General features: G+C 35.6%; 4 protein-coding genes across 7 annotated transcripts; 3 read left to right on the forward strand and 1 right to left on the reverse strand.

Annotated features, from left to right (window-relative positions):
- Positions 1-146: 146 nt before the first annotated feature.
- LOC104721169 (calcium-dependent protein kinase 18-like) lies at positions 147-3,125 on the forward strand. Its single transcript, XM_010439085.3, has 12 exons — positions 147-647; positions 853-983; positions 1,086-1,127; positions 1,210-1,321; positions 1,409-1,487; positions 1,583-1,752; positions 1,827-1,953; positions 2,032-2,147; positions 2,225-2,332; positions 2,413-2,475; positions 2,560-2,733; positions 2,806-3,125. The coding sequence occupies exons 1-12, from the start codon at positions 324-326 to the stop codon at positions 2,968-2,970; spliced, it is 1,611 nt and encodes a 536-aa protein (XP_010437387.1). The 5' UTR covers positions 147-323; the 3' UTR covers positions 2,971-3,125.
- On the reverse strand, positions 3,050-4,656 carry LOC104721168 (transcription factor bHLH11-like). 2 transcript variants are annotated; one of them, XM_010439083.3, is made up of 5 exons: positions 4,288-4,656; positions 4,092-4,210; positions 3,893-4,020; positions 3,446-3,805; positions 3,050-3,345 (listed from the first exon to the last, which is right to left on the reverse strand). In XM_010439083.3, the coding sequence occupies exons 1-5, from the start codon at positions 4,377-4,379 to the stop codon at positions 3,220-3,222; spliced, it is 825 nt and encodes a 274-aa protein (XP_010437385.1). In that variant the 5' UTR covers positions 4,380-4,656; the 3' UTR covers positions 3,050-3,219. The 2 variants fall into 2 exon arrangements, with proteins under 2 accessions (XP_010437385.1, XP_019088265.1); XM_019232720.2 differs by having other exon boundaries at positions 3,050-3,805; positions 4,288-4,491.
- LOC104721167 (DNA-(apurinic or apyrimidinic site) endonuclease 2) lies at positions 4,639-7,674 on the forward strand. Of its 3 annotated transcripts, none has more exons than XM_010439081.3 (10): positions 4,639-4,821; positions 4,912-5,023; positions 5,119-5,340; positions 5,431-5,516; positions 5,596-5,711; positions 5,801-5,881; positions 6,000-6,203; positions 6,315-6,466; positions 6,580-7,247; positions 7,329-7,674. In XM_010439081.3, the coding sequence occupies exons 1-10, from the start codon at positions 4,714-4,716 to the stop codon at positions 7,404-7,406; spliced, it is 1,827 nt and encodes a 608-aa protein (XP_010437383.2). In that variant the 5' UTR covers positions 4,639-4,713; the 3' UTR covers positions 7,407-7,674. The 3 variants fall into 3 exon arrangements, with proteins under 3 accessions (XP_010437383.2, XP_010437384.2, XP_087329855.1); XM_010439082.2 differs by having other exon boundaries at positions 5,601-5,711; XM_087473729.1 differs by having other exon boundaries at positions 4,688-4,821; positions 5,585-5,711.
- A 3,361-nt stretch (positions 7,675-11,035) lies between these two features.
- Positions 11,036-11,881, forward strand: LOC104721170 (chaperone protein dnaJ 11, chloroplastic). The gene has a single exon (XM_010439086.3). The coding sequence runs from the start codon at positions 11,121-11,123 to the stop codon at positions 11,619-11,621; it is 501 nt and encodes a 166-aa protein (XP_010437388.2). The 5' UTR covers positions 11,036-11,120; the 3' UTR covers positions 11,622-11,881.
- The last annotated feature ends 914 nt before the right edge of the window (positions 11,882-12,795 follow it).

Below are 12,795 nucleotides of genomic sequence, written 5' to 3' on the forward strand. Positions count from 1 at the left end.
CAGTTCACAAGTTTTGATGGTAAACAATGCTAATTACTGCGAAACTAGTGGGTTCATTTTCGTGTGCCAGAAAACTAAATTAATATGTATTTATACTGCGTCTGTTTTTTTTTGTTTTTGCGAGTTTCCAAGGTAACACAATAATGAAACAGAATGATGTCAATCTTGTAAATACTGCACTTTTTTTTTTTTTTATGACCCAACCCTTAGCTTCTTCCTCTTCCTTCCATATCTCAATCTCTTGTCAACGTTTCGCTCATTTTTTATGAGCCATCATCGCTGTGAATATATCCTTCACTAGAGACAGACCCGAAGACCATCACATGGGTCTCTGTTTCTCTTCTCCTAAAGCCACCAGACATGGCACCACCAGTCGCCGGATTCCTAATCATCATTCTCTGACGCAGGGGAAGGCAAAACAGAAGGTTAATAATAAAAACAAGAAGACGAAGACGAACAAGATCCATTGGAGGCAAGGAGGAGGGACTCCGTACGGTAAGCGCATAGATTTTGGGTACGCTAAGGATTTCGATAAACGATACACCATTGGGAAATTGCTCGGACATGGCCAGTTTGGCTTTACATACGTAGCCACCGATAATAACAATGGAAATCACGTCGCGGTCAAGAGAATCGATAAGGCCAAGGTAAAAAAAAAAACATCATTGGATTCACACGTTTTCTTGATTTCTCTATGATTTAACCTAAAGTTCATCGTTAATGGGTTAATAATGTCGTTGCTTGACAGCAAAGTAAGTTCTTGGCTTGCTCTAAGATATTTTTTCGTACCAAGTTCGTCTTTTTTCATAAGTTTCTTCGTGGAAAAATGGTTTTGGGTAATTTGGTGTGCAGATGACTCTACCAATTGAAGTGGAAGATGTGAAGCGAGAGGTTAAGATACTACAAGCTTTAGGTGGGCATGAGAATGTGGTTGGGTTTCACAATGCTTTTGATGACAATAACTATGTTTATATAGTTATGGAGTAAGCCACAAGTTTTGACTCTGTTTTCACCTATCATTCTTTTGCTTGTGATACAAGAAAAAATGAATATACCCTGGCTTTAAAGAGTTTTTATTTTTCCAGGTTATGTGAAGGTGGTGAATTGCTAGATCGAATACTAGCTAAGTAAGAGTTTGCGTTATTACATAAAATTAATCTGTAGAAAATAAACATTTTGGGAAGTTACTTTATGTGTATATGTTTCTAGGAAAGATAGCCGTTACACCGAGAAAGATGCAGCGGTTGTGGTGAGACAAATGCTGAAAGTTGCAGCTGAGTGTCATTTACGCGGTCTAGTGCACCGTGATATGAAACCAGAGGTAGGTACGGTTCGGTTTGATTTGATGCCTGGAATATGTGAAAGAACCTTCATCACTTTAAACAGAGTTTTCCTTTAAACCCATCAGAATTTTCTGTTCAAATCAACTGAAGAAGATTCGTCTTTAAAGGCTACAGATTTTGGTTTGTCAGACTTCATAAAGCCAGGTAAGTCTTGCAAGTGTTTTCACGTGTCCTGTCCTGTCTCTGAGAGCAGGATAAATAGATGATATATGGAGACGATTTTGTGAAAATGGCTGCAGGAATGAAATTTCAGGATACAGTAGGAAGCGCTTACTACGTTGCACCTGAAGTGTTGAAACGTAGGTCGGGACCTGAATCAGACGTCTGGAGCATCGGTGTTATCACTTATATTCTACTCTGCGGGAGAAGACCCTTCTGGGATAAGACTCAAGATGGAATATTCAATGAGGTCTAGTAATTTTCTGACAGAACAAAATTTTAAGCAATGATGTGTTTTTTCGTGAATACTGACTTGAGGAACAGGTCATGAGGAAAAAACCTGATTTCAAAACAGTCCCGTGGCCAACCGTTAGCAACAGTGCCAAAGATTTCGTGAAAAAGTTGTTAGTTAAGGAGCCGCGTGCACGGTTAACAGCAGCTCAAGCACTATGTATGTTATGCATATGCCATGAGCTTTCCATTGTCTGAGGTTAGATTTACTCATCTTCTTGATGGTTTGGGTTTGCAGCACATCCATGGGTGAGAGAAGGAGGTGAGGCCTCAGAGATTCCAATAGACATATCTGTTCTGAACAACATGCGTCAGTTTGTGAAATTCAGCCGCCTTAAGCAGATTGCTCTTAGGGTAATTATATATTGTATTTCATATGAATAGTTAAAAAGAGTTTTCGTTTTTTTACCTGAGTTGTTATGTTTTTGTAGGCTCTGGCGACAACAATTGATGAGGATGAGCTGGATGATCTCAGAGACCAGTTTGATGCTATTGACATTGACAAGAACGGTTCTATAAGCCTTGAAGAGATGAGGCAGGTAAGAAGTAGACAACACAAGTAAGCGATTTCACCCCATGACTGCAATGGAGAATCTACTAACTTTCTAATCTTACACAGGCTCTTGCAAAAGATGTTCCTTGGAAACTGAAAGATGCAAGAGTAGCAGAGATTCTTCAAGCGGTAGGTAAAACTGAGTATATATTTAGGACTAAAGCCCCTTCCACATGTTAGTGTATAATCCAAAATGTGTCTGCGTCTTTCCAGATAGATAGCAACACTGATGGGTTGGTGGATTTCACTGAGTTTGTGGTGGCTACTTTGCACGTAAACCAATTGGAGGAGCATGACTCCGAGAAGTGGCAACAGAGGTCAAGAGCAGCATTTGACAAGTTTGACATAGACAGAGATGGGTATATAACTCCCGAGGAACTTCGAGTGGTCAGTGATCGCAAGCCTTTTACATTCCCCTCTTTTTTTTCTGCATTGTTTTCTTAGAATCAATGTTTGCAGCAAACGGGTTTGAAAGGCTCCATCGAACCACTTCTTGAAGAGGCAGACGTGGATGAAGATGGGAGACTCAGCATCCATGAGTTTCAAAGACTTTTGAGAAGTGCAAGCATCAAATCAAAAAATGTTAAAACCCCTCCTGGTTACCAGCTTTCTCGAAAGATGTAAATTAAAATTAGCAAGTCCACAAACCCTGATCTCCCATATACAGAAAATAATTTGTCACCATGTGTTTTTTACTCTCAGATCAAGAAAATTGTATATTGGATTAAAACCCGTCTGGTTGTAAAGAGATACAAACAAGTGATTTTTGTGTTTTATTTGCTTGTGATAATGTTACATAGTTAGGTGGTGCTATTGAGTTCCTTCTCAATTAAAGTACTAGAACACAGGGTTGAGGGGAATATGTTTGTCGGTTTATGCCTTCAAAATGTCATTCACACCACCGGGGGGACTATCCTGAACAGCTTGAGATGATGAGTAACTATTTGATGAGATTGCAGTAGGTGTCAAGCTTTCTTTCTTCTCTTTTCCAGAAACATCCTGCATAGAAGTAAATTTGATCAGTCAGTGAGAAACATAAATCGTAACAACAACAACATAGAACGAACTTGTTGGCAAAGCCATAGAAGACATCACTCACCTGTTGAGCTAAAGAAGATGCATGGATTTTAAGCTCAAGCTCTAAACCAACATCATATTTATGGTCATTATCTTGATCTAAAGACTTGCTTTTGGAATTTTGTTTGCTTGAAGCACCAGAAGATGATGAGGAATGTTTCTGAAGCGGTACTTGTTCGATTAGAGGATTGACGACTGAGGCTGAATAAGGTATAAAAGTGGACTGGTCCTGAGTGATGGCTACTACAGGGATAGGATAAGTGTAATGTGGTATCCATGGAACCATACTTCTGACTCTATGCTGATACTGAGCGTTAAGTATCTCAATATCTGACTTAAGAGTTGCTTTCTCTTCTCTCAGCTCGGTCTTCTCTTGAATAAGCTGCTTATAGCAATGGTAAAAGATGAGCACTGTCAAGTAGAATCCAGTAAGAGAATATAATAAGAGGCAAGTAAATCAATTCTTCACCTCATGAGACTCTTGAGATAGTGTTGCATACTCAGCCTTTAGTCTTTCAACTTGGCTCATCACATCCTTCAGCATTTGTATTGTATCAGTGAGAAGTGAAACTTTGTCACTCTTAGGCCTATTTGGATCTGCAGAAACAAAACCGTTAATCTCAATTCAAAAGTCTTGTGAGAGATAGATAGATAGATAAATATAATACCTAATGCGTTTCCAAGCTCAAGAAACTGTTCTTTGAGCTTATCTCTACGAAGCTTCTCTCGCTCTGCTTTACGAGAACAAACTGCTTCCTTGTTCACTTCCACCACCACCATCTCAGCTCTGAAAATTTAGACGAATTCAAAACTATGAATAAACATGACACAGCCATAAAAGTTTAGTTTTTTAAGCATTAAGACCTGAGATTATGTCCCGAAGTAGAAGAAGAAGAAGATGAAGAAACAGAGGAATCGGATTCAGAGCAAGCTTTTGGTTTCTTCGATTGATCCATATTACAATGTACAAAACCAAGGAAGATAAAAGAGAGAGAAGAATAAGAAAGAAGTAGAAGTTGGTTTCGTTTTCGTCTTCTTCAACGTAAGTAGTATATAAAAACATCCAATCCGGCGATAATGGTGGTGGACGCCGACGAGGCAAATCAACAACTTGTGCTCCCCACGCGCCACCATTCAAGAGATATTAATACTCTACTCTAACTTATCCACGTGTACAACCGCTGATTCAACTGACTTTAGTCTTCTCAGATCTCAACCGTCCAACGTTACAACCTAAATAAAGGAACGATCTTTACTGAACTTTTTGGGAGTGGAAGAAAAGGGGAGAGGATGAAGATTGTGACTTACAACGTTAATGGCCTTAGGCAACGAGTTTCCCAGTTTGATTCTCTTCTCAAACTTCTCGATTCCTTCGACGCTGATATCATCTGCTTCCAGGTTTTTTTTTTTTTTTTTTTACTTCAATTTTTGAAATTTCAATCCTTTTCTTCTCTGTTTCGCCTATGAATCCGTGTTTTGAAAATCTAGGAAACGAAACTTAGAAGACAGGAATTAACAGCGGATTTGGCTATAGCTGATGGGTATGAATCGTTTTTCTCGTGCACACGCACTTGTGAGAAAGGTCGTACTGGTTACTCTGGTAAGCATCAAGCTCTATAGTCTTCAGTGGGTTTTTGAGAAACAGAGGACATGGTTGTGGAGTTTTTTTAATCCTCTCCTCTTGAAATTTTGCAGGTGTAGCAACGTTTTGTAGGGTAAAGTCAGCATCTTTAAGCTGTGAAATTGCTTTGCCTGTTGCAGCGGAAGAAGGCATCACTGGTCTTGTAAGCAGTAATTCACGAGGTGGGAAGATTGAAACGTCTGCGATAGCTGAAGGGCTTGAGGAATATGAGAAATATGAGCTTCTTAGGATTGACCAAGAAGGACGTTGTGTTATAACTGATCATGCCCACTTTGGTATGACTCTTAATTCTTTTTTTCAAGTACATTCTTGTGTGCAAAATGTAATTTTCTTTACAGTTTGCATATGTCTATGTGTTTTTTCAGTTGTTTTCAATGTCTATGGACCGCGAGCTGTAGCTGATGATGCTGAGAGGATTGAGTTTAAGCATCGGTTCTATGATATTTTAGAGGTAAGCTTTCTGAATGGAATCAAGGAGGTACTTCGGCTTATCGTGATATTGGATTAACTGTTTCTTAGTTTTCTTGTAGAGAAGATGGGAGTGTCTTTTGCGTCAAGGAAGAAGGGTATTTGTTGTTGGGGATCTCAACATTGCTCCTTCTGCTATGGATCGATGTGAAGCTGGGCCTGATTTCGAGAAAAACGAGTACGTAAATACTCATATTCATTATCTGCTTTACTCGAGACTTTTTTGTCCTGTCAGATTTCTCATTTCATGCCAATAAAAAAATGCAGGTTCAGGAAGTGGTTTAGATCTTTGCTAGTTGAACGTGGAGGCTCATTCTCAGATGTTTTCAGATCAAAGCATCCAGAAAGGTGAACTTTTGTGATAACCTCTTCTGTGTCTATTGAGAGATCTTAGCTTTTTTATCATTTGATTACATTCTTTGAACCTTTTTCTATCATTGATTGCTTATTTCTGGAATTCTAATAGGAAAGATGCATTCACATGTTGGTCCTCAAGTACTGGAGCAGAACAATTTAACTACGGTTCGAGGATTGATCATATCTTAGTTGCTGGATCATGCTTGCATCAAGACAAAGATAAGCAAGGCCATAGTTTTCTTGCTTGCCATGTCAAGGAATGTGACATATTGACAGAGTATAAGCGGTTTAAGAATGAAAATATGTCAACAAGGTAAGTCTAGATGATCTAGAATGATCCCGTGTGTGTTTCAACTTAAAAGATTACCTAGTTTATTCTACTTGGATCTCAAAATGACCGTGAGTCACCTTCTGCACATTGCAGGTGGAAAGGTGGTTTGGGTACAAAATTAAAGGGATCAGACCATGTACCTGTATTCACTAGTTTTGATGATTTACCAGACATCCCCGCACACAGCACACCGCCATTAGCTTCGAGATACCTTCCCATGATTTATGGTTTCCAGCAAACTCTTGGTACAAAAACTTTCCTCTATTTTCCAGAGTGATAGATTGGTTCATATTCTCAGTTTCATTCCTGTCTCTATCTTTCTTGTATCTTTCTTCACTCTTTTTGTTTACTGTAACAGTTTCAGTGTTTATGAAAAGGCAAGCCAATGAGGAAGCCAAAGCCAATGAAGTGGCATGTTCAACATCGAGTCAAGGTAATGCTTCATCAAGCTGTGGAGATATTTCGACTGGACCACTGAAAAACTGTGGTTCAAAGGGGATTTTACTGGAGAAATCTTGTTCTTTTGAGAACGAATCCACTTGTAGCGTTACAGAATCAGACATTATGGCATTGAGAGGTTCCATTGATAACCCTAGTGATGGAATCTGTGTATCATCAGTGAGAGCTGAGAATATCTCTAGAGATGGAAACAGGAAAAAAGCGAGGAAAATCCAATCATCTCAGCTTTCTCTCAAGTCCTTTTTCACTGCAAACTCAAAGGCGAACAATGGCGGGGATAAGTCTTCATCCTCCAGTCAGGGCTCCCAAGTTGATAGCATCACAGAACCGGTAGTTTTCAGCAGAGAAGACGGTGACACGACTACTTCAACACAAGAACAAGATCAAAGCGGTTCTTCAGCTAAACAAAAGAACGATGCAGCTCTGACGGAGTGGCAAAGGATACAGAACCTGATGCAAAACAGCATACCTCTCTGCAAAGGACATAAAGAAGCTTGTGTTGCTCGGGTCGTAAAGAAACCAGGTCCCACATTTGGCCGTAGATTCTACGTCTGCTCTCGGGCTGAGGTAGAAGAACTAAGCAAAACCCCCCCAAGTTTTTTTAACCGTGGTAATTATATGCTCTAATAGTATATACATCTCTTGCAGGGACCTTCCTCTAATCCAGAAGCAAACTGTGGTTATTTCAAATGGGCTTCATCAAAATTCAGAGACAAAAATGAGTAATGTGAATGGTGAGGAACCAAGGATTTAATCTAGTGAGCTCAGGTACACCATAAAGAAACTCAACAATGTCGGTATATAGTTAATAATACCATAATATAATCTCTTAAGCCTTGACCAATGTATAAAGTTGCTGGATTTAGCTTATTTCCACGTACCTGTCTCTATCACTTTATCCCTCTTGGTCTCGTTTAATAATGTTGTTCCTTCTAATGTGATTAACTTTTAGCTTTGTAGCAGCTAATATACTAATGTTACAAGTTGCATAAAATTAAATTATAAGGTATGTTAATCGACTTGGATACGTAGACGTATACGTATGTGTGTGTGTATGGAATTTGTTTAATATTTATATGGAAGATGACATGAAAGCGCAAAATGCTGATGGAAGGGAATGTGTCACCCACGAAATTGGTGGTGTCAATCGTCGACGTCACATACGATTGTTTTTTTATACATGTAAAAATGTTATGTTACTTGCTTGGCTTTTGAAGATGTCAAAAGACTTGAATTAACGTAATTATCTCTTGGGATAAATATGATTTACGAAAGTAAACATTAGAGTCATCGTTCTCAAGATAAGTTTTATCTAAAAGAGAGATGAAGCGATCGGCACTAGTTATCACAACACTTGGATTTTTGGGGTTAGAAAAAGATGTCGACCAGACACGTGGTTGGAGAAGAAGTAGAGATTACAATAGTTTGCTTACAACAATCACAATCTTCTAGAACCCCGGGAGGTTTCAGCGTGATCATATTATTCTTGTTTAAGGACTAAGGAGAGTCGAATTTGATTGTAATGGAACATGAGCACTTTTCATAGGTTGGTCCTGTTTAAGACTTTTCAATGTAATCCTTAGATAAGATAACAACTTAAGCATGCTGATTATCTTTTAAAATTCGAAGATAGTGTTGCGTATAAAGTTTAGTAAAAAGAAAGTCAGTGACTAATACTAAAAACGAGTTTAGTTTACTCTTAATATTAATCTAAATCCGTGATTCCGGTTCATTTGAATTACCTCACGCAGAAGAATACAAAAAAAGAAAGAAGTAAAATAATAATTCAGTCGACTTTTCTTCTACGAATGTTTAGAAAAACAAAAAGCCGACTTTTTCCTTGATTAAGACAACCATAATATGAAGTTTTTATATTTTTTTGGTTTAGATTAGCACTAAATAATAATAAAAAAGTTTAATTTAAATTTTTTATGTATTACCTATTTGATACTACTAATTTTTATATTATTGTAGTATAAAAGGACCGTTTTCCTTTGTTGGGCCCTTTACCATTGGCCTTTCTTTTGTAGTATAGTAAGAAAACAATTTTCACATAAATCAAATTGCACATTACCATTTGACATTTCTTTTTTAGTATTTCCATTGCTAAAAATAAAAATAAAAAGCAACATAAAATACTTATCAATTATGGTTTGTATGGTTGTGGGAGGCAAGCTATATAATAAATGTATACAAGAGCGACTTTTCTAAATCTTCTAGAAATCTATTTCTGTCTTCTTAATATCCAACAAACAATACAAGGTCCATATTAAAGTCTCTATACAACAAAATCATAATAATAAAAAAAATAAATATCTAAACATAAGAAGATTCCATTTTTCCAATTTCCACCATAAAATACATTTCTACTAATAAAAATAATAAATTAGCATGCAAATATTTTTTAATATAACAATAACTAAAAACCAAAAAAAACCTGATTTTTTATTTTCTGTAGTATGTTAAAAAAAATGACAATTACAGCCACAGAACAATTTGGCCACTACGCATAAAAATCTTACGTACATTCTTATCTCCTTGTTGTGCAATAATTTCCCCAACTGGATAAGGGATCAGACTCATATCTCACACAGGACCCGACCCTTCTTTATTAACCCGACCCGTCTTTATTAATCCCCTCCTATGCATTTTAAAAACTAACTAGAATTGGATCTGTGCTAGTGCTAGAGCGCTGATTAACATTTATTTTATTTATTTTGTAATTTTTATTTAAAGTGTTATATATATGATTGTTTTATTCATTTTAAATGTTTTTTTTGCTCAAATATTATGTCATAAAATCATATATTGAATATAACTTATGAAAATAACATCTATTTTGTAAGATCAATTCTAGTAGATCTAGATTTTGACCCGCGGTACACTGTAGTTTAAGTTATTTGATAAAAATATTAATTTTTGTTTGTTAATTTTATTTGATTTGTTTAGTTTTTAAAATTATATATTGTATTTTGAATGTTAATTATATGACTTAACCTACACTATGCCGCATGTTAATTATTTTGCTAAAGTAATAATTAATAGATTTAATTAAATACGTCTATTAATCTAATATTCATATTGTTAACAAAATAATGAGATGATATTTTATCCATGTAGCACCGAATTAATGACATTTTAAGTTTCTATTAATATCTACTCAAACATGTCTAGCCATATAACCCGTCGTGTGATATTTTAATTTGTTGTACTGTAGAAAAAACTTCATAAAAATCTAAGTATATTTTTAAAATTTAAAATGTTTTAATAAAGTTTTTTTTTTAGAAATTGAACTACTTATAATATTTGAACTTCTTATAAAGTTTAAATATTATTAATATCTTAAACAGTTATAAAAATTAAATGTTTTAATAATTGAAATATTAATAATCTTTAAAGTTTTTAAAAAGTTCACAAAATAATGAGATGATATTTTACCTGTGTAGCACCGAATTAATGACATTTTAATTTTATATTAATATCAACTCAAATATGTCATGTCATATAACCCGTCATGTGATATTTTAATTCGTATATATTAATTAAAATTAAAATGTTTAAATAAATTTTATTATTTTAGAAATTGAAATACTTATAATATTTGAACTTATTGTAAAGTTTAAATATTATGCATATCTTAAACATTTTATAAAAAGATAAATGTTTTAATGATTGAAATATTAATAATCTTTAAATTTTTTAAAAAGTTATACATTTGAATTTTTAAAGTTACTAAAAGTTGAAATTCTTTAAAATAAAGAACCATAATAAAATGCATAAATTTTTTAATTTCAGTGCCTGATAAATCAAGGTTTCTGCTCATTTGTATTCAGAATCATTTTAGTTTCTTTTTTATTAATATGACTTTGAATCTTTGCCTAGTTTTCTTAGGTGATGTAGGGCATTTTGTATATTTTTTTATTCATCAGTTGAGCAAGATATGTCTGTTTTAAAAAATTTTAATTACATTATATGTAGAAAAAATCATAAATTTTACTAACTAAATATATTAGATAAAAAATTAAAATAATTAAAATATAAAATAAAATAAATGTGAAAGAAGAATCACATATTTTTGTTTTAATTAGGTTAAGAGATTTACTTATCTTTTAAATATTACCTATAATTGATTTATATGTCACTATAATTAACTAAATCCATACTATCCTTACTTACAAAAAAATCAGACTAACCTGTATATTATGCTAATAACAAAAAATCATAAATATATCTATTATATAATTTACAAAAAATGATGTTTATTTCCATTTTATTATATAGGGGATTAGAGTCTTAATCACGCAATTAAATGACTAAATCATATCTTTGCCTATAAATAAATCTCTCTCTGTTTCCCTTCTTCTTCAATATTTCCCTCTCTCTCTCTTTCTCGAACAATAACAACAAAGCAAAACTCGAAAACGATACCGTTTCTTGACGATGCTTTCTTCATCTCCGACCTCTTCCTTCAGTACTCATCCATTTCTCTCTTCTTCTTCTTCTTCTCCGCCTCTCTCCCCTACTATATCTCCGTCGTCTCGCACGGCTCGGATCTCTCCTCTTCTAGTCTCCGCCTCTTGCTCTTACACCTGCGCCGAAGACTCCCCGAGATTGCATCAGATCCCTCGGCGATTTACGGCGGCGACCGCCTCGCTCTATGATGTCCTCGAGGTTCCTCTAGGCGCGACGAGCCAGGATATCAAATCGGCTTACCGGAGACTGGCCAGGATCTGCCATCCCGACGTGGCCGGAACCGATCGGACCAATTCGTCGGCGGAGGAGTTCATGAAGATCCACGCCGCCTACTGTACGCTTTCTGATCCCGAGAAACGCTCTGTTTACGACCGGAGGATGTTGCGTCGGAGCAGTCCTCTGACGGTTAGTACCTCCGGGTTGGGAAGTTACGTCGGACGGAACTGGGAAACAGATCAGTGCTGGTAGCGAGTTGACTCGGTGGGAACGAGTTAAGACCGAGTTTTAATTAGTGGTGTAAATACGAAAGCGATCAGGGCTTTAACGTTTGTAATTAATATAGTACTAGTTACAGTAATTAAGCTAACACGGACGAGGATTAGGGTGCTAACCTAACATACGCCGTGTGTTTCGTGTTTACGTAGGATCTACGCGTTTTTTTTTACCTTGTGAATCCCTACTACATATCAATGAAAAAACAAAAAAATCATATATATTTTTTGCTTTCATTGTTTTGATTATATAGCTGTTAAAAGACTTCAAGTAGTCAAGAAAACAAATCTAATGGTATGGTTTTGTTTTAGTTTCAGCCAGTTACGTTTTGGTTTTAAGTAATACTCCAACGATTTAACCAAATTAATGCTATCCGTTTCATTATGAAAGATATGGATAGAGATCAGTAATACATTTAAATATCGTCTAATTTAGGACTACAGTTGATAAGAGTACTGCATCCAAGTGATGATGACCAAAAAAATTTTAAAATTAGGATATGCATCCATACGTGATTATGATCTTCTGGCCCACGGATACTCTACGACACGTGAACATGGATGACCAGTGAAATCAGATTTCTCCGTATGAATCAAACAACAAACTACAAAACCTATCACTGAGAGAATTTTGTTGTTTAATGGATTTGGAGGCCGCTGAAGTACTAATCCCTTTTTATTAATGAGAAAGAAAATATACGATTATGGATGTATTGATCTAACTTGGAGATTTGGACGACTTTGCTGATTAATTGATGTCACCCTGACCCATATAGTAACTTTGACGTCATCGTTTTAGGTTTTACATTATGAACCGTAGAGGCGACAAATACGGGTCCCGCGAGTTTGTGGAAAGTGGAAACTAGAAAGAAGAGGTCCGTTTAGATCTTCTGCTTCGCTTCAACTTTTTTCTGAATTTTTTTTTATCTTAATTTGTCGGGACTTTAATTTTTATACTGTATTATATACTTTTCTTTATTTTTTTTGGTCGAAAAATACTTTTTATTTATTTAAATTCAACTAGTAATATGTCCTTCTAGAAGGTAGAAGATAGTGTGTCACTATTTTTTTATATATCTCTATAAATAAAAAATCATAGGGGAGACAACAAATAAAATATCCCTCAATCTCGTGGCTCTTCTTCCTCTGCT

Source organism: Camelina sativa, chromosome 11 (genome assembly GCF_030686135.1).
Source record: "Camelina sativa cultivar CO46 ecotype springtype chromosome 11, ASM3068613v1".
Classification (NCBI taxonomy): domain Eukaryota; kingdom Viridiplantae; phylum Streptophyta; class Magnoliopsida; order Brassicales; family Brassicaceae; genus Camelina; species Camelina sativa.

Bases quoted from the DNA above. Each gene is read 5' to 3' on its own strand.
- LOC104721167 (XM_010439081.3), top strand. From the start codon at position 4,714: ATGAAGATTGTGACTTACAACGTTAATGGCCTTAGGCAACGAGTTTCC. The intron at 5,024-5,118 runs GTAAGCATCAAG...GAAATTTTGCAG, and splicing joins AGGTCGTACTGGTTACTCTG to GTGTAGCAACGTTTTGTAGG. The intron at 5,712-5,800 runs GTACGTAAATAC...AAAAAAATGCAG, and splicing joins CCTGATTTCGAGAAAAACGA to GTTCAGGAAGTGGTTTAGAT.
- LOC104721170 (XM_010439086.3), top strand. From the start codon at position 11,121: ATGCTTTCTTCATCTCCGACCTCTTCCTTCAGTACTCATCCATTTCTC.
- LOC104721169 (XM_010439085.3), top strand. From the start codon at position 324: ATGGGTCTCTGTTTCTCTTCTCCTAAAGCCACCAGACATGGCACCACC. The intron at 1,128-1,209 runs GTAAGAGTTTGC...ATATGTTTCTAG, and splicing joins CTAGATCGAATACTAGCTAA to GAAAGATAGCCGTTACACCG. The intron at 1,753-1,826 runs GTCTAGTAATTT...CTTGAGGAACAG, and splicing joins AAGATGGAATATTCAATGAG to GTCATGAGGAAAAAACCTGA.
- LOC104721168 (XM_019232720.2), bottom strand. From the start codon at position 4,379: ATGGATCAATCGAAGAAACCAAAAGCTTGCTCTGAATCCGATTCCTCT. The intron at 4,021-4,091 runs GTATTATATTTA...TTGTTTCTGCAG, and splicing joins TGAGCTTGGAAACGCATTAG to ATCCAAATAGGCCTAAGAGT. The intron at 3,806-3,892 runs GTGAAGAATTGA...TGCTATAAGCAG, and splicing joins TATCTCAAGAGTCTCATGAG to CTTATTCAAGAGAAGACCGA.